The 24,297-nt window shown below is 37.6% G+C and overlaps 1 protein-coding gene across 7 annotated transcripts in view; it reads left to right on the top strand.

Moving 5' to 3' along the window:
* Positions 1–24,087, top strand: part of ZNF644 (zinc finger protein 644) — a 56,587-nt gene extending 32,500 nt beyond the window's left edge. For 3 of the 7 annotated variants that reach the window (XM_033151618.1, XM_033151617.1, XM_033151620.1), the window contains 5 exons: positions 4,218–7,227; positions 7,424–8,026; positions 10,471–10,593; positions 21,364–21,466; positions 22,419–24,087. In XM_033151618.1, the coding sequence (XP_033007509.1) occupies positions 4,254–7,227; positions 7,424–8,026; positions 10,471–10,593; positions 21,364–21,466; positions 22,419–22,611 (3,996 nt within the window). In that variant the 5' untranslated portion in view covers positions 4,218–4,253 and the 3' untranslated portion in view covers positions 22,612–24,087. Of the gene's footprint in view, positions 1–4,217; positions 7,228–7,423; positions 8,027–10,470; positions 10,594–12,852; positions 13,051–21,363; positions 21,467–22,418 lie in introns of those variants that run through there. The other 4 variants (XM_033151623.1, XM_033151624.1, XM_033151621.1 and 1 more) reach the window with 4 other exon arrangements.
* Positions 24,088–24,297: the final 210 nt, after the last annotated feature.

Below are 24,297 nucleotides of genomic sequence, written 5' to 3' on the forward strand. Positions count from 1 at the left end.
CTTGACAGAGGCAGAAGAGCAAAGAACTCTGGGAGGCAGGCCCTCCATTTTCTCTCTCTTTCCTGATGGATCAGATCTGTCCCCCCCCCCCCATCTCTGGCTGACCTTTCTTTAAGCTTAAGTTCTTGTACTTTCAAATATTCTTTTTTACTGATTGCTTCTGGTGCTTTCCTGTTCCCTGTTATTCCCCTTTCACTTTCCTATTGTATTTTATTTCTGACTTTACTTGTGTTTTCCTTTCCTCCGCTGAGATAAACAAAAAACATTTTAATGTGGTGCTTTGTCATATAAGATTTTAGCCAAAGTGTATTGTAAATTTCTAATGGATTCAGTTGTTGTTTTTTTAAGATAAAATGCTTGCTAAGGAAAGATAAGCACCATGTTTCCCTGAAAATAAGACACTGTCTTATATATTTTTTTGCCCTCAAGAAAACATACTATGGCTTATTTTGGGGGGATGTTTTAACCGCTCCGTGTCGGTACGCTGCATAGCCACGCCTATCCAGGCTGTCTTAAGGGAGGTGCTGTGTCACTGTCTTATTTTGGGGGTATGGCTTATTTTCGGGGTATGGCTTATATTGCGCAAATGCATAGAAATCCTGCTACGGCTTATTTTATGGGTATGTCTTATTTTTGGGGAAACACAGTATTTGTACCTTTATAAAAGGAGTTTGGTGGGTTGTTTTTTAATGCAATCTTACCAACATGAAGCCCCATTGCACACAGCAGGACTTACTTCGATACATAGGGTTCAGTGGCATACTACCTCATTCCTGGGTTTTGTGAAATATGTGCATAACTTCACCTCTTTATTTCTTCATCTATGTAGTAACAGAATCTTGTTTCGGCTGGCATCTCATTATTTCTTATTTTCTCAAACAGAGTTTTTCCACACAAATATTCTTTCTTAATCTTAATTTAAATGTTCATATTGAACAACATCTTGCAATAATGCAGAGTGCACATTTAAAATTGAATCCATCAATCTGTATTTCATTATTCTCTTGCTCTACAAGTTGTCAGATAAAAATACTGTTTAGTATTGGGGTTTTTTTAAAGAGTTAAATTAGAATTAAACTAAAGGCACCCTGGACCAAGAAGCCAAATTCATAATTTGTGTGGATTTAAAAGGGCAGTTTGTGAATTTTGCAATCACAATTTTAATTTCGTACCAAAGTCCATACTTTGACATCAGAAGTGCCCTGAAAAAGTCATAAACACCATGAAGTCCATCATGTCAATTCCACAATCTATGCTTGCCCTCTCAACCATTTAGGTTGAGTGACTATGAACTGAACTTTCATGATCTATATGGACTGCAGATTGGATGTGCAGTAAGCCTGCAACTTAAGTGGGGGTTACGTTCTGGGGATCCCATCTAAAGCCAAAATCCTGTATTGTCAAAACACATTGGGTTCAATGGCGGCTGGGATTGTCAAAATGTTTTAGCCTGGACACCCACCCCATTCTGTCCCCTTTTATTTTTATAGAATTTTTTTGTTTTGTTTTTTGCCAAGCACGTAAAGCTGAATGCGCACAAGTTAAATGCATGTCAATTGTGGGCTTACTGTACTGCATCTGATCCAGCACTGACTTGGTTTTAGCACATGGGAAAACATCTCTCTTAAAAAAAAACTTCTGGCTTCTTTTGACAGATAAAATCTGTTTTGATATTAAAATCTTTCTGTGCCTACAAGTTCGTTTAAATTAAAAATCTGAGTCAGTTGAAAAGGCCTCATTGCTTGTGAACAAAATTCTACGTGGTTTAGACAAAAGGGTTATGTTTAGTTATTAACCTCAGACAATATTGTATATAATAGGCATACTTTTTATATGTATAAGGAGAAACAACATTTCATGCAGACTTGCTTCAGGTTCTCTTGAAACCTTTCTGATAATGATAATTGCAGTCTCCAAGCAAATATGATATTCTTAGTTTACCACCCTGCTGTTCAGGGGGTACCAACAAAGTTGCTTTAAATGGGAAGCGTCTGTTCTTTCTCTGAACCCCTAACACCAGAACAGATGGATAGAACATGAAACGTGAAAGGTTTTACCTCAGAGGTGGCAACAGTGAAGCCACTCATTAACACTGAATTTACCACTTCGTTAGCAACATTGCTTCCTGTTGAGAAAAGCTAATATAGACTCTCAAATTGACTGAGCATACATTTGTCTACTTCTGTGAGTGTAATAAGTTGGAGAAAATACAAATCTTTCTGCTGCATAAACATCACCAAACATCTAAATCTTCATTCCTGTACTTAAGTTTTCAAGATACCTTGGACTTTTGCTTTCATTTCTCTTGACATTTTGTACTGTGTTTTAATAGTTCTTGCATGCCCATTTTTAACCTTTGTCTATGTGATGTTGTAGCTCCTACTGGGTGCTGCATTATCACCATTTTAGGGTGATAACATTTAGTTCAATTTATTAGAGGAGTCTACTTTTATTCATTTGTAAACCTGTTAATATACAAATGCAATGAATATTAAAAGCAAAGTTGTTAAAACTTATGTATAGCTTTATAAAGCTTAATGAAGACTAGAGTGTAGATAAATTTCAAGATATTTCAGTGCAAGAGCCTTAAATATTTGACTTTGTTTTCATCCTCTCATCAGTATGGAAATACTGATTATTCAGTACTTAAATAAATTGAAAGTATTGGCCTGAATTTAATCAAATGCAAGAATGCTAAGTGCTATAACAGTATTGTAACAACCTTTAAATGTTTTTGTATTTGGAAAATGAGTTAAGATGATTTTGCCAACCATAAATGATTTGTCTGTTAAGTAACTGAGAAACTTTAACCTTTATATAGCACTAAAGTATTGCTTTATTGTGCGATAATTGTTGTGCCAATTTCATTGGTTAGAAAGCAGGTTAGGAGCAAGACAATTTATTGTTTAGACGCCTTGCTGACATGTCTCACTTAAAATATATTGAGAGATCTGTACCTATTATCTTGGAAGATTTTATCTAAAAATTTCTAAGAGTTAAGTCACAATTTTGTGGGTTCAGAACCAGAGAGCCATTTCAGACAAGGATGACTTGCATGTAGCAAGGTGAAGTGATGTTCCTTATGCAGCACCATGAGGGAAGGATAGATACAGGAATTGGTGTCTAAATGATGCAGCAAGACTTTTAAGAAACTGTAGGCCACAGTGGAGAATATGGAATAAGGTGGAGTGATACTAAGTGGACTAGGAGCTGAGAAACCATTGTTAAAATCAGCCATGAAACTCACTGTATGACCATATGCCAGTCACTGTCACTCACTCTGATCTGCCTCACAGGGTTGTTGTGAGGATAACATGCAGAAAAGGAGACTAATGAATGTCACATTGAGCTCCTTGGAAGAAGGTGGAATGGATACTGATAAATAAGGAACAGCCAAAATTAAAAGTTCAGCCAGCTTGTCTCCTGTTTTCAGTTGGGGGCAGGTTTGGAATTATGAAAAAGCCTAACTTAAAAATCAAAGAACACTTGAATTGGGGACAGAATCAGAATATTCAGCCCCCACCCCCAAACACTGGACTTCACATGTAGGTCCTCAGCAAATCCAGTGTGTGCCTGTAGGTGCTGGATGTGTATTGAAACACTAAACCATACACATAAAGATTTCAACGATATTTATACTTAAAACATGATAGAGAAATTGGTTTTTTATCAGGCTAAAAACAGAAAAGTTGAAATTCTGTTTTCTTTGATCTGTCTCTGATCTAGTGGTGGGAATAAAAAACCTAGGCTTACTTACCGTAGAGTAGACCCGTTGAAATCAATGGGGCCAAGATACAAGTTTGTAATAACAAAGAGTTTTGTGGCATGCTAAAAGATTGTTATGGCATAAATCACAATGTAGTTTGGCAAGTCCGCTGTATGTCTGGATCTAACCTAATACGTTTTTCTGCTTTCCTTTAGGAGACTTGTAAAAATTATTGCTTTTTCAGTATTCATTAGAAATATCATTTATAACTTTTCCATGACTTGAGATTGAGTTTTTAAATTTGGCATAATTTCCCCTGAAATTAGCTTCTTTAATTAATAGTGTGTGTGTTATATATTAGTGGTCTTACAGTGAATGGTCAGCTTAGTAATGAAAATGCTTTTTAACTGATCCAGATTTAAACATAAAAACGTTTTAATATATTATAAAAACTGCCTATCTCAGATACATAGAAAAAGTTCTAATAAGGATTTCTTTGCTTTTATTCTAGCATAAATGTGCTTAATGGGCAGAGGAGACCAGCAGTATGGATGAAACGGAGATCAATACCCAGATCATTGGTGCTAAAGGACTGCTAGATGACAGCGGCTTCATTTCTGAGAAGCAGAGCAGCATTCTCAAATCACAAGAGAGTGAAACATCATTTCAGAAAAATACGTTAACTCTGCCTGAAGAGCTATCAAGGGACAAGTCTGAAAAAGCCTTAAGCGGAGGCCAAACGTCTCTATTTATACACTCTAGTGCTCCTACTGTTTCAAGTGAAAACTTTCTTCTGCCTACAGGAACTGCTGTTAATGGACCAGTTTCACACTCCACTTCCATTATGAAGAAAGGCAGCATTACATTAACCACTGCACAAACCGTGGGCCATCAAGCAGATTCTTGCTCAGCTGGGATGGTGGCACATGATCACCAGCTTCCCACAAAGACTTCAACCCAAAATTCAAGTCCACACCAACATTTGTTTTTGTTACCTGAAGCAGCTCATGCTAAGAGCCTGACACATTCCATAAAAAATCTACCTCCCTCTGCTTCAGTTGCTTGTGACACACAGCCATCTATAAGAAAAAGCATAAAACCAGATAGCACTTTAGTAAGCCAAGTAGACATGTGTGAGGATAGCAAAAGTTTGCTAGAAAAAGATGGCGGTAGCAAATCACTAACAGCCACATCCTCAGGTACAGGTGACTTCAGAACTGAAAGTGATACAAACTGGGACCCACAGAAAGAGTTCATAGAATTTCTCATGACAAATGAAGAACCTGTAGAGAAGTCACCAGTCCAGCCTAAAGTGGGCGTACCAAAAAGGAGGAAAAGAAAGATGGATGTTAGCAAAATCACACGTTACACTGAGGACTGTTTTAATGAATCAAATTATACTCATGACAATTCAGAATTGCTAGATACTGAGTTTTTGGAGCAGAGTGAGAATCTACAAGTGATAGAATCTCATAAATTTTCTTTAGCAAAAGTGAAGCCTGAATCAACAGATGAGGAATTGGAAGTTGTGGATGCCATCCAACAATTGATTTATAACCCAAATAATAAATGTGCAGGTGATACTTCTCCTATTCACAGTAGCACTTTTCTTTCTAATACTCTGTTAAACAAATGTGAACAAGATGAATTGGAACCACCAACTAATTTCAGTACTGATGAGCCTTCATTTTATCCCTGTACAAAGTGCAATGTGAATTTTAGGGAAAAGAAGCACCTGCACAGGCACATGATGTATCACTTGGATGGCAATAGCCACTTTCGCCATTTAAATGTTCCAAGGCCTTATGCATGTAGGGAATGTGGTCGGACCTTTCGAGACCGCAATTCCCTTCTTAAACATATGATAATTCACCAGGAAAGAAGACAGAAACTGATGGAGGAAATTCGTGAATTGAAAGAGCTTCAGGACGAGGGTAGGAGTGCACGGTTACAGTGTCCACAATGTGTGTTTGGTACCAATTGTCCCAAAACCTTTGTGCAGCATGCTAAAACTCATGAGAAGGACAAAAGGTACTACTGCTGTGAAGAATGTAACTTTATGGCAGTGACAGAGAGTGAACTTGAATGTCATCGAGGGATTGCTCATGGGGCAGTGGTGAAGTGTTCAATGATCACTGCAGATATAGCCCAGAGAAAATCACAGAAAAAGGCATTAGTGAAAGATTCCTTCATGGAATCATCCAAAAAATCAGCTGACTATATTTGCAAAATGTGTCCATTCACTACATCAGCCAGAAGCATTTTAAAAAAACACATGGAATACTTGCACCCAACATCATGCATAGACCCTTTCGGTAGCCGACTTAGACTAGAAAAAAGAAAAGGTCATATTATAGGAAACCCTTTAGATTTTGGTAACAGGACTAAACATTTCATCAAACAATCATCTGCGTTTCCAAAGAACTCTGTTTTAAAACAAGATATAAAAAGACCATTTGGCTCTGCATTCCAGTCCAGTAACTTTGCAAAACTTCACAAGAGACCCCCCAGGATACAGAAGGCTCGGAAAAGCGTTGCACAGTCAGCTGTAAGTGTGTATGGTCATAGCTCTACAGACAAGCCTGTTTTGAATAGAAATAGCACTGGCCAAAAACCTAAATATTTGCATCATTCAGGAAAGCAAAAGACTAGCATCAGAGCTAGCAATAACTATTTATATAGATACAAACATGAAAACCATAGGATTAAAAAATCTAGCAGCCCTTATCTTTTACACTTAAAAAGGGAAGCTGCAAGATCTGTCAGGTCCTTACCTTTATTATCTTCAAATAATTCTCATAGATTTATTATGGATTCTCTTAACTATGATGCAAAAAGACCAGGAGTCTATAAAGATAAGCATGTAACTGTAAAAAGGTTGGTTAAAAGATCCAAAAGTGAAGGCTCTGTAAAAGGAGATGATTTGGACAGTTATCCAGACTTTCTACATAAAATGACTGTTGTTGTTTTGCAGAAACTTGCTGGGAAAAAAGACAGCTATGAAACGGAGGATGAAAGTTCATGGGATAATGTTGAACTGTGTGATTACACTACACGGTCTGTGGAGGATGACTCTTACAGTGATATTAATCAGGAGCATGTAAACCTGTTCCCTTTATTTAAAGGTAAAATGGAAGAAGAAACTGGTGGTAAATCCTCTCTTAGATACGAGCAAAATGACGGATTTTATTTTGAGTATTATGAAGATGGCGAAGGTAGCAATTACCTGCATGATTTTCAAGATCCTCATAGTTTAGAAAACATAGGCACAACATTGCCAAAGCATAACTCAGTTTTCCATTGGACTGACTTATCGCTTGAGAAAAAAAACTGTCCATATTGCCCAGCAACTTTTGAAACAGGTGTTGGATTGTCTAATCATGTCCGTGGGCATCTTCACAGAGCTGGGTTAAGTTATGAAGCCCGTCATGTTGTCTCACCTGAGCAGATAGCAACGAGCGACAAAATGCAGCATTTCAAAAGAACTGTAACAGGAACTCCTGTTAAACGCGTTAGAAAAGGTAAGATTTTTCTTTTCTTATCCTATGCAGGGGGAGCGGGGTGTATAATAATGTGGATGCAGGTCTGGCCATGCTACATCCTGCCTTGTAATAGCTTTTATATCCATTCTTGGTAGAAACTTTTAATGTCTACGGTTTAAGCAAGCTGGGTCCTTAGCGTCTGACAAATTGATAAATGAATGATTTTTCTTTTTAGCTATTGAGAAATCAGAAAGTTCTTCAGAACACACATGCCAACTCTGTGGAGGTTGGTTCGACACTAAAATAGGATTATCTAATCATGTTCGAGGACACCTGAAAAGGCTTGGTAAAACCAAATGGGATGCACACAAATCTCCAATCTGTGTTCTGAATGAGATGATGCAAAATGAAGAAAAATATGAAAAAATCCTGAAGGCATTGAACAGTCGGCGTATTATTCCCAGACCATTTGTCGCTCAGAAACTTTCATCAAATGAGTTTTTATCTCAAAATGTTATACCTCTTGAAGCATACCGCAATGGCCTAAAGACTGAAGATATATCTGTATCTGCATCAGAGGAAGAAGGGCTGAGTTTCCTAAATGAATGTGATGAAGCAAAATCAGTACTACATGATGAAAAAAAAAACCAGTCAGTCACACTGATAGAACTTTTGAAAAATAAGAGGTTAGGAGAAGAAAGAAACCCTGATACCGCTCCTCAAAAGATCCATAATCAAACTGCAAGAAAGAGGTTTGTTCAAAAATGTGTTCTTCCATTAGATGAAGACAGTCCTTTGATGTATCAGCCACAAAAAATGGACTTGACTATGCAGTCAGGTAAGAGGCTTGTTACAGTTTTAATAACTTGAAAATACATTACAAGATAAATTCTCCCCCCTCCCCTGGTCACCCCAATATTCTAAAAGTAATTATTTTCTTTGAGGCTGTTTTTCCCCTTCACAAGGTTCTAGATAGAAATATTAATGAAATTAGTTTTAACGTTAAAATTGCCTTAGTTTTCTGCATACAAATTGAGTTCTGAAGAGAGAGTAGCTTTTGCTCTGTAATGGCTCTTGAAGATGCATATAAAGAGGAAACGAGAACGTCTACTTAGCAAAATATGGTATCACTTAAATAGCAGACACATCTGGGAGAGCCCCTTGATCTTTCATAGACAGTAAGTGTTGCAGATATATAATCGGTTCATATTGTTAGGATTGTTCTTTTATCTGGTGTAAGTGAATGCACAACTTGCTGGTTAACCGGGTGATGTATTGTCTGATTTATGGCTAGATTTTATCCCCCGTCAGAGTAACTGTGATGGCTATACCCCTGAACACAGCTGTTGCTGTCAACACAAAATCCTTAAAAGTTTTAGATACGTCTCTTAGGAATTGTGCCAACAATTTTATTCCTTTAGACTACTTGCCCCCCTATTCTAGCATAGTTTTAGAATGCTCTTCTGAAAGGTGTCTTTCAGTCTTGGCTGTCATGGCTCTGGAAAGCTCTGCTCGTCTCCTTTGACAACACGTCTGCACAAGACCTTATTGCAGCTATCTTTTCTCAATCTAGTGTGTAAACTGCTCTGCGATGAAAGTGCTTGATCTTGTCTTATACCCTTTTATCGTTTTGCTGGTACTTAAAATTATTACAGTGTGATTGATAAAAGTCTTGTTCACTGAGCATTACTTGATTTGCAGACCCATGTGATCGACCTGTTGCTGTGTAGTACCGCTATGGACTGTAGGTGAAGGACTGAATGTTAATATTGCCATATAAAAACCCTGGAAAACTGAGGGGTTTTTTCATGGGGAAGCATTCATTCATTTGAATCTATCTGCAGTCTGAAGTTCCTTAATATGGCAACAGGTACAGCACATGAGGCCACTAATTGTATTCTGTCTTCTACTTTTGTCTGGTTAGGCAACCTGTCTTCACACCAAATTTTGCCTTAGGTGACTGTGGTCATAGATCATAGGGACTGAAAATATCAATTAATTTCCCAATAAAGTTTATTTCTTGGACGAGCTTCACATAAACTTGGAAAATGATGTTCAACTACAGCTTGTTAAATTTGGAAGTAATGTGCTAGTTAATGTTAGGTAGCCTACCTTCTAGGTTTCACTAATAAAAGCTGCTTGCATAATACTAATAGTTACATGAATAGAGCCCCTAAGCTAATTGTGATTAACATAGCATTTGACAATTAACTCACTCTCCTACTTCAGTTATTAAAACTTTCACAATTTTAAGTCTGTTTTTTTAAAACATTTTCTCAAGTATATGAAACCCAGTTTTAGTGTCTATAGTTATTCTTCAATAAAAGAAGATACATTGCAATAAATCTAAACTTTTGTTTTTTCATGTGTTGGAAGCAGCCCAGAATGGGGCAACCCAGCCAGATGGGTGGCATATAAATATTATTATTATTATTATTATTACTTGACAAGATTCTTGTTTTGATAAAAAAGCTTTCAAATAAATGAAAAACCCTTTCCCAATTTGTTGAATGTGTTGTCTAAGACAATATATTTCTGAGGACAGTGAAAATTGTTGTGCCTCTATGAAAGTAAAGTTGAGAAGAAACCATTTTTATTGGTTTCTTTGTCTGAAACAGTGTAGTATGGTTTGACTGTGTGTTCTTTCCTGCGATGTTTGTTGATCATTTATTTAGCACAAAGATTTTAGCAAAAACTACAAATCATTAACTTTCATTATTGATTGCGCATTCAGAGTAATGAAGATAAAATGCACCAAATAAAATGTTTTGTCTAACAGCTGTGCAGTGGTGTGTTTTACCACCTTTTTCTCCCAGCCTTCATCAGCAACCTAATTTAGTATTGAGCCTTTTACAGTCTTGTGGGTAAAACACTTTAATTACCACTTTGTCAACTAGACTTTATAATTCTCTTTATTGGGAACATTAGAAGCCTTGAAACTTCTTAACAGAACTGTGCTATTCAAATTGCAGAATTATATTTTGGGTTTAGGAAATAATCTGTACAATGTGAAGATAAGCAGGAAAGTGATAATTCAAAGAAGCTTAGGAATTCAAATCATGCCTTCCATTTTTTTTTTGTACAAAATAGCACGATTCATGCTAAACGCCACATGCAGAAGTAATCGCCATGAGCTTGGCTCTCTCTAGTTTATGAAATAAATACGTTGATGATGTAGTGAACCTGCGTAAAAGCAACTTTTAATACAGAATTTTCCAAAACGCTTTTGAGAGTTTCACTTTTAAAGAGAGAACTGGATTATAGTTTTCTTTTGAATGATAGGTATGCCTGTGAAGCTTAGAACGTGTGTGCATTGCAAAACGGCGTTTACAAGTGCTGTTAGCCTGTCCAACCATTTGCGCGCTTATGCACGAAAGAAGAGTGCTGGACTTTTGACTGGGACAGGTATGTTTGTTACAGATGTAAAATCAAGTCTGTCTGTATACGTTTTCCTCATCAGACTTGACAGATTCATATGCTAATTCAGTTGACATTTAAATTTTTCTGAAACAGAAGTTGAATTTGAGTAACAGAACCTTTAGCAACTTGTAAACTTACGTTGCTAATGTCCATTTTTTTCCATGCCTGGTTTTTATTTTCATTGGTTCATTTTAGATCCAGCATTATTTTCATGTGTACAAACAGTTGAGAGCGGAATGCCTTTTTGTTTTCTGGCTAAATGCAAAAGGAGCTGCTTTTATAAATGAGGGAGATTTTCGCCAATTATTTGTTAGGTGAATTGAGAACAAGCACGGATAAACATAGACAATTATACGTGGTACAATTTTCAGCACATCATTTTCAACAAAAGCTACTCTTATTTTCTCCCATATATTTATTATCAGTTACTTTTTTTTTTTTTTACTTTGGTCTTCCACAAAAATGAAATAGTAACAAGAAAGGGCTGCTGTGTTTTGTGTATCCATTTGGTGCTTTATACTGTACTTGGATTTTGACAGTCCTGGGACTTTTATATAAATCAGATCCTCCTAACTGCAGTAGTCTAAACCAGTGGTCTTCAACTGATGGGCCCTAACCCACTATTGATTCACAGTCTGATCTAAGGTGGATTGCAGCCACAATCCAAATACTTAAGAAATGGGTCCCAGAAATGCATGTGGGTTCTCAAATTGAAAATCTGAAGACCATTGGTCCAAACAAAAGATGTTACCAGACTACTTATGGGGTAGTCAAGCTTTCAGTGTATAACAATCCCCTCTCTTCAAGTGCAGGCTCAAGCCAGTACAATTTAGGAAAAATCAGATTCCTCAGTGGGGCTCAAATGGCTTACATGGAAGCATGAAATTTAAGGAAACCACTATTTCTAAGTCAAAGCCTTAAAATACCAGTTAGTCCTCAAAATAGTTTGATAGCTACTATTTCCATTCAACAGCCAACCAAACTAGGGTTCTAATCTGTCTCCTAGCTTTAAAGCTGAGTTGGTGTAGCTATAAAGTTGTGATCCTTAAGTGTGATAAAGGAAGCATGCTCTCCTTTCCTAACCCATAACCAAGCTATTTTAGGATTGCCATTATCCGTGGTTAGCACAAACCGGAGCTCATTTTATACCAGAATTTGAAATCAGGTTTGAAGCTGACTTTCAATTCCTGGCCAAAAGCAAACACTATATCGTGCTCACCATGACCAATGTTTGCACCAATATAACTTCCATTAAGGCTGCTATAGTGAAATGGAGTGCTTAAGAGTCGGGGCTGGGCGTTCTCAGTCCATGATCTATTCCTGCTCCCTTCATGGGGTGGTAACATTACTTTGGCTTAGGCTCCAAGGTGGCTTATAAAAACACTGTAAATGATCAAGCACTTAATCATAAACTGTCTAGTCCTTAGAAGTTTGATAGGTTCTTAATATCAGGCTTCTGTTATTGTAAATGTCATACTTTGCCATAACGCTTGCAAATGGATACACAGTCAAAATGAATTGGAATACTTTTAATTTATTGCTTAGTTTCATAGGTTTAATTGTGTAATTACCCTCTGGCAACACTGAAGGGGTGGAATGTTAATACATAAATAGCCTGCAACATTTCCATACAGATGTTTAATTTATCTGCAAACCTGGAGACTGCAATGGATATTGTCACAATTTTTTTATGCTTTGCAAATCATAAACGGATGTCTCTTAACTCTATCTGTGTGATCTGGAAATAAATCCCTTTCAGTTGTAGACTGTGCCTGGCTATTCAGTATTGTCAATTCAAGTGAAGAATTCTACTACCAATTTTCCTATGAGAATTTGAGAGCAAAATCCGGATGTTTGTCTTCAGTTTGACACCACTTCTTTAAATTTCATTGTTTCCTCTTATTTCTTTTAGCAGTTTCCCTAGATGAGAGAAAGCTGCATTTTAGGGAAAGAAAATAAATTAAATGGTTACTCTTCTGTGACAAAAATGTAATGCCCCTGTGTTCAAAGGTCATGTTAATTGCTGTACTACGTAATTATTTTTCTTCTTTTCAGCTTAATTTTAATACCTAGGACTAGTATTTTTTTGTAGTGTTACATATTTTTGAAGGAAATGTCATGACCATAAATTCCTTTGAGCAATTTTCAGTTTTGTGCCCTAGTTGCATAATTGTATGCATAAATGACCTTTATTTTTATATGTGACAATTGCTATGGGACCTTTTGTATTTTACTTTTGAATAGGAGAAAAACTATCAACTATCAAACTCACTGAAGCTGAAAGGAGTGTTTTTCCCAGGGCTACATGAGCTTCTGGTCAAGACATTGGCATTTTTCACTCCTCTGCCTTTGTTTATTTAATGGCTTGTGGAGAACATGAGCATGCCCTTTCCTCTAATGGTCAATTGAGCCCAGTGATTAGATACAGATGCTACCATGAAAAGGGTAAGATTTAGGTTAGTGATGGTCATTGTCAGCCTGGAACATTGCATTCTCCCTGACCAAACTGCTTAGGGATTAGTTCCAGGACATTCCTGTTATCATTAGATCGCTCTACCCTTAACTGTCAGTTGCAACTTGAGTCTGGTCTGGGACACCCTAGTTTTTATTTATTTAACGAAATTTATATACTGCTTGATGGTAAATAAGCAGTTTACAATGAAGAGTGAATACTGTTTATCTTCTTAATAATCACTGTTTGTGTTTAGTCTGTGAATTTCAAGGTGTATAAAAACACATGGTTTTATTTTATTTTTTTAAAAAAATCAGGTATAGTAAGTTTCAATTATAACCAGGTGCACTTTTAAGATGAAGTCTTAATTTCATGCAAATATATGTCTTAAAACTGAATTTATATAATTTGAGAGGCTAGTCACATGATCTAGTACTACTATTTACATAATGCTTATATTATGTCTTGATATTTGATGTCAGAGACTAGGAGGTCATCATAGGCTCTAGAATTCAGGTAATGCTATTTTGTTTCGTACCGGGATTATCCACTGAGCACACATAATCTACTTCTATCTAATGCTTTAGCTCCCTAAACTCTGCAATATGTTCAGTTCCAATAGACAGCCTTTAATTCATGAGTCTACCAGTTAAATGAAATGCACGCTCTTACTGCTTTTCATCTTGTAGAGAAACTGTGTTTTCATTCTATTACTACTACTACTACTACTACTACTTCTACTACTAGTACTGTGTTGTTGTTGTTGTTGTTGTTGTTGTTGTTGTTGTTGTTGTTGTTATTAATTAAATTTATCCAAGGATCGCAGGGCAGTTTACAATACAAAAACGCAAAAATGAACAACCTAGTAACAAACAAAAACAGTATCTAGATACATAGATTATAGATTATTTAATTAGCCAAAGACCTGGAAGAAGAGGAATGTGTTTTCCTAGTGCCTAAAGATATGTAACGAAGGGGCCAGGCAAGCCTCCCTGGGGGAGAGCATTCCACAAGCAGGGAGCCACCACAGAAAAGGCCCATTCTTGTGTTGCCACTCTCTGGACCTCTTGCGAAGAAGGCATATGAAGAAAGGCCGCCTTTGATGATCACAGGGTCCAGGTCGATTCATATGCGGAGAGCTGCTCCTTGAGGTTGAACCATATTGTGGTCCTAATCCACAAACGGGGAGCCACTGCAGAAAAGGCCTGTTCTCGTGTTTCCACCCTCCAGACCTCTCATGGAGGAGGCACACAAAGAAGGGCCTCAGATGATGATCATAGGGTCCGGGTAGGCTCATAGACAATCCTTGAGGTATTGTGCTCCTGAGCAATTTAAGACTTTGCAGATCAAAACCAGCACTTTGAATAGGGCCCCAAAATTCACTGGCAGGGCAGTTGGGTCAGGATTGGCATTATATGCTCAAACTGTCTCGCCCCGATGAGCAACCTGACCACTGAATTCTGCTCCAGCTGATGTTTCCAAATTGTCTTTAGATTCTATAGCACAAAAGACACGTGGGTTGCATGGCCTAAGATAAGATAAAATAGTAAGGTGGAAATGTAAAGTTCTGATCAGGACTATCCTAAGCTGGGGTGGGTTACCTCAGATGGTAACACCAATAGTCAATAGTTTTATATTTTTGAAGGGATTTGGATTCCCTGCCCCATCACCAAAATGTATTGGGCTATTTCTAGTCCTAACTGCATTTGCAAGGTATTATGAATCCCAAATAATTTTCGTTGACTTTACCTTTTTTTACTTTCTTTTATGCGTGTTGAAGTGGGGTGATCAGATCTGTGATAATGTATTACAGCATACTTTGTGGTTGGATTTTTAAATATTTTCCCTAAAAAATTCATTTAAGTTTTGTTGGTGATAATTTATTGCACTGATATTTTGAGAATTATTTTCTGAAGTCATTAGAAATAATTTGGAATCAAAATGTGTAAGTTTATTTTTTTGGGGGTAATCTTTCATTTATTTCCAGTTAGTGTAAGATGGGTAATTGGTTGTGTGGCGAAACTAGAAGAATAAGCTGAAGCTCTTGCATAGGGCTTCCGCTGATTGAGCTGGTTAGAGGAATCCTGCCCTAAATGGGCATGTATTCTCGTCTTGGAGTTTATTAGCATTAAGAAAATGTAATTGGATGTTAGCTGAATTTTTTGTTTCACATACAATAGTTCTTGTGACCACCATGACACCACAATGCACAATTTACGTAGCGTAAATGTGTTGTCAGGTGTATCATTTAAATTTGTCTCAGCACTGTCACAATTCCTTCCCTACAACTTCGGTGATTATTTATTTGTACTATACCATGAATGTAGGGTACCTTGCAGAGCTTTACAGAAAAAGACAGTTTCCTGGCCTCCTGAAGCTTACAGTTTGAATAAGAGTCATAGAATTGTAGAGTTGGAAGGGTCCAGGAGGGTCATCTAGTCCAACCCCCTGCAGTACAGGAATCTTTTGCCCAACATGGGGCTCGAACCCATGAACCTGAAATTAAGAGTCTCGTGCTGTACTGATTGAGCGTCAGACAACGGGAGGTTGAACATACATTATTGCTTTTAGGGAGTGGGTGGAGCTGTGGTCTAAAGTTCTAAACCACTGAGCCTCTTGGGTTTGCCGATCGGAAGGCCGGCAGTTTGAATCCATGTGATGGGGTGAGCTCCCATTGCTCTGTCCCAGCTCCTGCCAACCTAGCAGTTCAAAAGCACACCAGTGCAAGTAGATAAATAGGTACCGCTGTGGCAGGAAGGTAAATGGCATTTCTGTGCGCTCTGGCTTCCGTCATGGTGTCACATTGTGCCAGAAGCGGTTTAGTCATGCTGGCCACATGACCCGGAAAGCTGTCTGTGGACAAACACCAGCTCCCTCAGCCTGAAAAGCAAGATGAGCGCCACACCCCATAGTTGCCTTAGACTGGACTTAACCATCCAAGGGTCCTTTACCTTTACCTTTTATTGCTTCTAGAAGAAAGATTACACATTAATATGTTTAGTAGATAGATAGCTTTTAATGGTTATTTATCAGTAACTTCAACTTGGGTGTGACTTAGAAAAGTGTAGAAACATATTTTTCTACTAGACCCCCACCCCACTTTATTGAAGCATGTAGAAGCTTCTACCAGCTTCCACTCAGATGTTTCAGGCCCTTCCTGGTTTGCTTCTGCTAGCTAGGCTGATGCTGCCATAGGAAATGTTATTCCAAAAGAAAGCACAGAAGCAGGAAGAATCACCAAAGTACTGGTGTCAGTTGGGAACTTCATTATTTTTGCATTTGAGAGAGGGCAGTTGGCTAAGTGATGGGCAATATGATCTTTGAATATGCAAACCTCTTCTTAAAAAGGGAGACTTCCCTGACGTTTGTCTTCCCTGCAGTTGATGATAAACGTTTACTTGAGAAGAAACAAAACATTAGGGTGTTGCCACAACCAAGTGTTGATTCCTTCGGGTTTTGCAACATCCCACATGCACTTGACCTGCAATTTGAATGCATAGATAAGTGTCATATGTGCAGGATCTTGCTGCGGAGTCATTTATTTGTATGTGTCTGTCAGTAAATTGCCACATGCTATGTTGGTCACAGATCATTTGTTAGAAAACTTTCTTTCCACAGTTTCCAATAAACATTACCATAAGTTTGATATTTGCCTGTGAAACATTAGCTGTTTATGTATATGGCTGCAGATGGAGAATAAATTTATTCATATTATTAGAGAACACAGTTGTCTAAGTTACAGATAACTTCTTGAGGTTGCAGAACTGTTGTGTTGGACACACATGTTAAAGCACAGTAAAAAGACAGCATTTAAACTTTCTGTGGCATACTTCTTGGTTATTTTTGTAGGGAAGATCATTCCTGTTAACAAATAGTTTAATGTTAATCCGAGTTCAAGTATTACTAGCTAACACACGAAATGCTATGTAAGAAGCTTACAGATTTTATGTTGCTCAGTATTGTACTATCCATTTATGTTTGATAATTGGCTTCCATAAAACTTTGTTGTGAAAAACATGCAGCTTTTATCATTCTTGTAAGAATTTATATGGCTCACTGTCAGTGGTGATCTGGTAACATGCTATATTCCTTTACCATTGGAATTAGCTTTCTTTTCTACAAGTTTTGTAGAAAGTGTTTAAATGGTGATTCCTTGGCAAGCTATCATCATCAGCCTGGCATATTCAGGAATGGCAAGGAGACTTCCTTTGTTTCTCTTGAGATCTTTCCCCTGTTGTACTTCGCTGTGTTTCTTGAAGATTCTTCTCCCTTAGTCTAGCATTTACCTTCTATTGCAACTTTGGTGCCTTCCAGGTGCCTTTCTTTTATTTGACTCTGCTTCCTTAGATAGTGCTCTAAAAATGAGAGTTGGAAGGTGCATCCAGTTCAAGTTCCTGCCAATACAGGAAACACTCAATAGCAGGGGAAGGGAGCCTCTTGGCTGAGCAGGCCAAAACCTCATCTGGCCCCACCCCCATGGATTAACTTTGGCTGGTGGTGCTTTGAGCTGGATCTTAGGCAAGTCAGTTGAAAAATAATGTTTTCTTTTTGGGGGGAAACGCCTTCTAAAAAACAGCTCAACAATTTTGGGATGTCCGTAACCCAAGACAACACATCTGTCAAAGTCCCTTTCACAGCACTTTCCAAGCAAGCTGGTTATTGGGAACTTGGGAACTTCAGTGCATGGGGCTTTGCCATTGAAAATGAATGCCTTGGGTAATTTTACTGATCAGAGGCATTAGAAGGGACTAACCTGATTGGGGGTTTTTTGACCGCCACTGTAAAATAACTCATATTGGTCCTTGGGTAAAGACCAATAGAAGGGGGCACTATTGACTGGCCAGCAAAATACCGTATATACCCGAGTATAAGCCGACCCAAATATAAACCGAGGCACCTAATTTTCCTACAAAAACCTGGGAAAGCTTATTGACTCAAGTATAAGCCGATTCACCTTTGCCGCTGTGGAGGAGGAGGAGGAACGAGCAGCCCAAAAGCAGCCGTTTGGGCTGCTCCTTCCTCTTCCTCCTTTGCCAAGTTTGCATTTATGCGAGCAGTTCAGGAATGGAACAAGCTGCCTGGGGAGAGTAAAGAACCGCTGTTCTTGTACGCTTCTTAAGGAATGGTTGACTGGGGAGAGCGGGTGGCAGCATGAACGGAGAGAAAGGGCTTCTTTCTCGCCGCCCCCACCGCTCGCCTCACTCAAGTATAAGCCGAGGGCAGCTTTTTCAGCACAAAAAATGTGCTGAAAAACTAGGCTTATGCTCAAGTATATATGGTATACAAGGCAGAGATGACAAAAATATTAGTGGAGTTGAGGTTTGCCAAGTGGTCATGAGATGAAGACTCATAGTTTAAGGTAATCCTAGAGGAAGAACCAGAAGAAAGCAGCTGGAGGTAGACCAGTGTTTTTCAACCACTGTTCCGCGGCACACTAGTGTGCCGCGAGATGTTGCCTGGTGTGCCGTGGGAAAAATTGAAAAATTACTTTATATATAGTCAATATAGGCACAGAGTTAATTTTTTTAACATTTTCTAATGGTGGTGTGCCTCGTGATTTTTTTCATGAAACAAGTGTGCCTTTGCCCAAAAAAGGTTGAAAAACACTGAGGTAGACACTTCTGGAAGACATGTGCTTAAGGAAGCAGATAGGCTCCAGCAAACAGGCAGCTTGGAATCTTTAAGATGGTGGTTCTGACTCAAGTGAGAACTTTATCCTCAGAAAAGCATATTTGCTGTGACTGAAGATTTATCAGGCCAGTGAGAAGCAAAGTGAGGGTTGGAACTGAGAGAAGATATCATTGTAGGCCCTAGTCTTGCTTTGTGACTGCTGGCTGGTATAGGGAGGATGGGGAATTAAGTCCTAATTTAAATATAAGGTTAAATAGGGAAAGGAGATTCTATATTCCATTTCACATTCCATGGCAATTATGCCAAGTTTAAATAAGGCATAACATTTGAAGTTGTAACGTTTTATCTTTAATAATATATTAACCTGCAGTTGTTAAATTAATCTAATTTCTGCATACATTAATGCCTGTAATATATTGTTTTGGTTCTTGTTTAAGCTCTTAGTTGATCAAATCTTATGCCCATGCTTTGTTATCCAGACTGCTATAAAAAGGTGAAATCCAGGGAGTGGTTGTTGTGGTTGTAATGGGTGTTTATCAGCAGGGCTAAGTTAAAGATACATATATATTTTCCACACTATTCATGGTTGCATTTCTTCTACAGCCTATGTAAGCTTTTCAGTCATTTGGTATGGTTAGTGTGCTGTGACATCTAGAGTTTTTGCCTCCAGGAGGACATTCTAAATCTAAGTCCCAGAACTATTTTAGCTTTCAGTAATCTGTGCAAGAGAAGAGCTAGCTTTAGAGCAAATAGCTGGTGTAATCTCATACCCCTAGAGCATTTGCTGATGGCAGGTCTAATAATTTGAGAATTGGGAAGAGATGTAGATTTTATTCCGCCGCCCCCCAAACTGGTTATCTTGGGAAATCAAATCTAAGAAAATGTGAGGAACTAAGCAATAGTGAGCTTTTTGCTATTCTTGGTCCTGCTCTCCATATAGTGGTCTTTAATAATTCTTTAGCCTAGTTTTGCCATTTATATATCCAAGACAGACATGCGGAGATAGGTGTTATTTGGAACTGTGCGTTCTTCCTTTTTTGCCAATGTCTGTCCTTTAAATAGTGGCCAAAAAATGCTGTTATGGATGGTATGGCGTCTCCAATACCAATACAATTAGCATAGTTTCATTCCGAAGAGAGAATTTCCTTGGTGATGCTCAGTGGTTTTTGAGTGCAGCAACCCAATACATTTTCCATTTCTGTATATTATTATTATTATTATTATTATTATCATCATCATCATCATCATCATCATCTAGGTGATTGTAAGAAACACCTCATCCTGTAGTTTGTGGATTTTTGTTTGAAAATGTTGTTATTTGATTTGAGGTATGGACAAAAGCTTGCTGTTAAGGTCTTTTAAAGTTTATTTTAACTCACTGGATTCCAGCATATACAGTGGTACCTCGGGTTACAGACGCTTCAGGTTACAGAGTCTTCAGGTTACAGATTCCGCTATCCCAGAAATAACGCTTCAGGTTAAGAACTTTGCTTCAGGATAAGAACAGAAATCATGCTCTGGGGGCGCAGCAGCAGCGGGAGGTCCCATTAGCTAAAATGGTACTCAGGTTAAGAACAGTTTCAGGTTAAGAACGGACCTCCAGAACAAATTAGGTTCTTAACCCAAAGTACCACTGTATTCTGATTGTTAGGTTGTAGTAGCTGTCAGATGGAAACTGCAGACTGTCCTGCCTTTTATCTTCTTCATGCCATAAGTAGCTTAGATGAGGAATTTGGAGGTTATATTATATTGAGAGCATTTTGCTTTACACAGTTTCTGACATTATCCTTCTCTGTAGAAGAGGTTTACATTAATCACAAACTTAAGTAGGTCTTTGCAAGTAGGATTCTTGCTTTGTTTCCAGCTCTTTTGTACTGCTGGCACATGTGCTTGGATAAAGGGGCATGCATTCATTTTCCAAAATATCCTAAGTGTTTCATGTTCAATTGCATTAGGAACTAAACAGTGCATTCTTGTCAGACTAGGCTCTTCCTTTTGAATTCCCTACATTGCTTTATTTCCTTTTGTACCTCAAAAGAATTCACATCACCCTGACACAAATCAGTAATAATTCTGTAGCACATCTGATTCCAGTACACCTTATTAAAGGGACAATCAGCAATGGTTGAAGATCCAGATACTCTTCAGCCTTAAGAACTTAAAACCAAAACAAAACCATTATCATAAGACTCCTTTAGCATACAGAACAGAAAACGTTTCAATGTAATATATACAAAAGTTCTAGTTATGAAGTTTGTCAAAACATACTTTATATTTAATCATTGGTCCTTTTGAGTTATGGTTGTTGGCTGCATGATGAAAACAAATGATATTGAAGGCCTCTATATTGATAAAATTTACAAGCAAAGCATGATGCTTGGGTTACCAGTTAGGTAGAATGACTTAGTAGTCTGAAATGTGGTTTGGTCATCAAATATACATGTTTTAAAACTAAACTTAAACTGTAGGTGTCAAGCATGTAAGCTCATTTGTGCATGAAAATGGTGTGCACACTTCAGCTTTATGATGAATTGGAAAGTGCATATTTTCAAGTTACATAATTTAATAAGTGAGAATAGAAGTATCCTTTAACATATTTCGGGGGGTGGGAATTATCCAGTAAAGTGCTCAAAACATATATCTATCTACGTGATTTTTTTTTCTCTTCATAGCCATAGATTGTAAGCAAAAAAAATCAAGATCAAGATCTGGGAGCAAGAAAAAAATTCTGCCATTACCTCATGGTGCTGATGAAGTTTACATACTCCGGTGCAGGTATATGTGGGACTGCATTGGGTCATTTGGAGTAGCTATAGCTTGTTTCCAATTTGTAGAAATGCATCTTGTATTTGAGTGTCATGTATGTACAAAAAGTATAGTTATCTAGTGACCTGTGGACCTAATTATGCTCACCATGCACGAGTGTAGCCGCTAGCTGGCCCCCAAATCAAGTAAATAAATGGAAATACTTAACTAACTGACCAGTTGTGTTGCTGATAATTTGAGAAATGGGGAGATGGGAAGTCATTTGGGGGGAAACTGAGAAAGCCTTATTTTCCTTGACTCCCCCCAGGCCCTCATTACTTCCCTGCATCCCAGCAAATAAGTCACTGCTAATGAAAGGGAATATGAGCAAGGCTTCCCCATACTCTAGGATTTTAAGGAAGGGTAACCTAATTTGAGGACAGGTACAGTCGTACCTTATTTTGCGGCCGGGATCTGTTCCGGAGCCCCAGACGCTAGACGAAAACGCTGCATGACAAAGCCGTGGAGCGGTTTGTGCTTCTGCACATGCGTGAGCGGCAAACCAAAAAGTAACCCTTTCTGGTACTTCCGGGTTTGCCACGGGCGGTCGACAAAATCGACACTTAACGAGGCGGACTCAAAACGAGGTACCACTGTACTACCTAATTAGGACTTTACTTAGGTAATAACTAGTACCTTGAACTGGACCGAGAACCTCATGTTAGCTGTTATATTAATTTTTGAATTATAGGTATAATTTGTGATGTAAAGTTGTATGCTTCTGTTTTTTGTATCTAGAGTTAACTTATATCTGTGATAAACAATAGCTGAATTAACACCCAGGATTTTTAAAAAATCTGTCAGCAATATGCATACTCAGGCTTAGTTTTTCTGTCATTATTTTGTGAATCTACTGCACCTAACACAAAGTTCAATTACAATGCTAATGTGCTTTATTTGGATGATTTTGAAAACTGTGCAGGTTTTGTGGTCTGGTGTTTCGGGGCCCCTTGTCTGTTCAAGAAGACTGGATAAAACACCTTCAGCGCCACATTGTCAACGCAAATCTTCCTCGGACTGGGGCTGGCATGGTGGAAGTAACGTCACTGCTTAAAAAACCTGCCTCAATTACTGAAACTTCATTTTCTTTCCTGATGGCAGAAGCAGCTTCATAGAACATTGGAAACACTTCATATTGCATTGAATGAACATTTTAAATATCTTTGTTAGTTTTTTTAAGGTTAAAATAAATTATCTGTTTATAAAATCTGAAGCCGGAAAATGGGGAGAAGAGTGACAGTTAACATCCAAACAATTGAGTACTTAAAACAGTTACCGTAAGTAGTCTTTATATTTTATATAGGGTGGAAGATGTGTTTTTAAAGTTTACTATGTTTTTTGTCACTTACTGTGTTCACTATTGATACAAGCCCATTACACGTAAGCAGCCGTTTTTAAAATGTTGCACATGGGTACTTAAGATAGGTTTTATGAAATGAAAACATTATTTACAGTGTTACCAGAATCAATGCTCTGTTTATTAAACAAACAAAAACCCTTGCTTAGTAAAATATTATATTTTGTTTGTATGTATGTAGTGTTTTGTACAATACCAAGAAATGCTAATGCAATTAACTCAATTTAGGGCATTAAATATGTACTTCATAGTTCAAGAGACTGTTCCATTCAAATAGGGCAATTAGTACTACTCTTATCTAGCTGTGTAAGTGTTTTTTTTAATCACACGAGACTCTTTTGTACTAAAAGTAGAGGGAAACTTGTTAAACAAATTTCTAAAAATAATGTACATAGTACTGGAAACTATTTGTGGTAAGGAAAAAATATTCTTTACTTTACTTCACTTGCATTTCTCACTGACAATAAAATGGTGCATCCATGCTACCTCCAACTTTGTCAGCAGTAATGGTATTTCCCCCTTCCATTTGTTGCATCAAGCACTCACAGTTTTCTTTATTTTTAATCACAGTTTTGTTAAGTCTTTCTTTTTATGCCTAGCTTAAGTATGAGTTGCTTACAGGACATTTTTTGCCACCTCTTTTATTTAATACTGTAGAAATGTACTAAGAAGCATTGCTCACTACATGACTTAGCCTAGACTTTTCATTTTACAATTGTTTAAAGAAATCATAACACCTTGGACAAAAAAATAAGTTTCTACATATGAAGAGAATGTTTACAATTTGAATTTTAAAACTTGTTTTGGATGTAATTATATGTATGAAAACTGTAACACTATGCTCATGCTAAGGACCTATTTACAGAATTATTGAAATAAATGTGCTGTGAGGATGGAAAAAAATATGGTGCAGGTGTCTTGGTCAAAATAAGTATTGGCTGTTCACAAAAATGAAATGTCACGTTTCAACAAATAAGCAAATTCCTTTTTTGAAAACTGGTTCTGTAATGCAAGTAATGTTTCATTTTATTCTTGTAGGGTGACTAATACTGTAGTTAAGCCAAGGAAAAGCATTGATATTGTTTTGCGTGTAAATAAAGTTATAAAAGCAGTTGAGATGTGAGGAGTATTTTGGTGGAGAATATACATACCTCACAGCCAGTGAAATTGCTTTCCTCATGGTATATCTCCTTACCAAGAATATATCTCTCTAAATAAAAAGGTTAAAAGAAAACTAATAAAATGTCTGTAATGTGAACTATTATTTTACATTATGTGTGGCATACAAAGTTGATTTTTCTCTTTTGATCTTTTGAAGGATCTCAAGCAAAGTACCTGTGATGAAAATGTAATATTAGTTCCCAGGTAAAATGCATCTGACTTAAATGTATAGAAACTTCTATAATTTGGTAATGGTTTCAAGAGCAGGCAAGGAAAACCAATG

Source organism: Lacerta agilis, chromosome 6 (genome assembly GCF_009819535.1).
Source record: "Lacerta agilis isolate rLacAgi1 chromosome 6, rLacAgi1.pri, whole genome shotgun sequence".
In the NCBI taxonomy this organism is placed as follows: Eukaryota; Metazoa; Chordata; class Lepidosauria; order Squamata; family Lacertidae; genus Lacerta; species Lacerta agilis.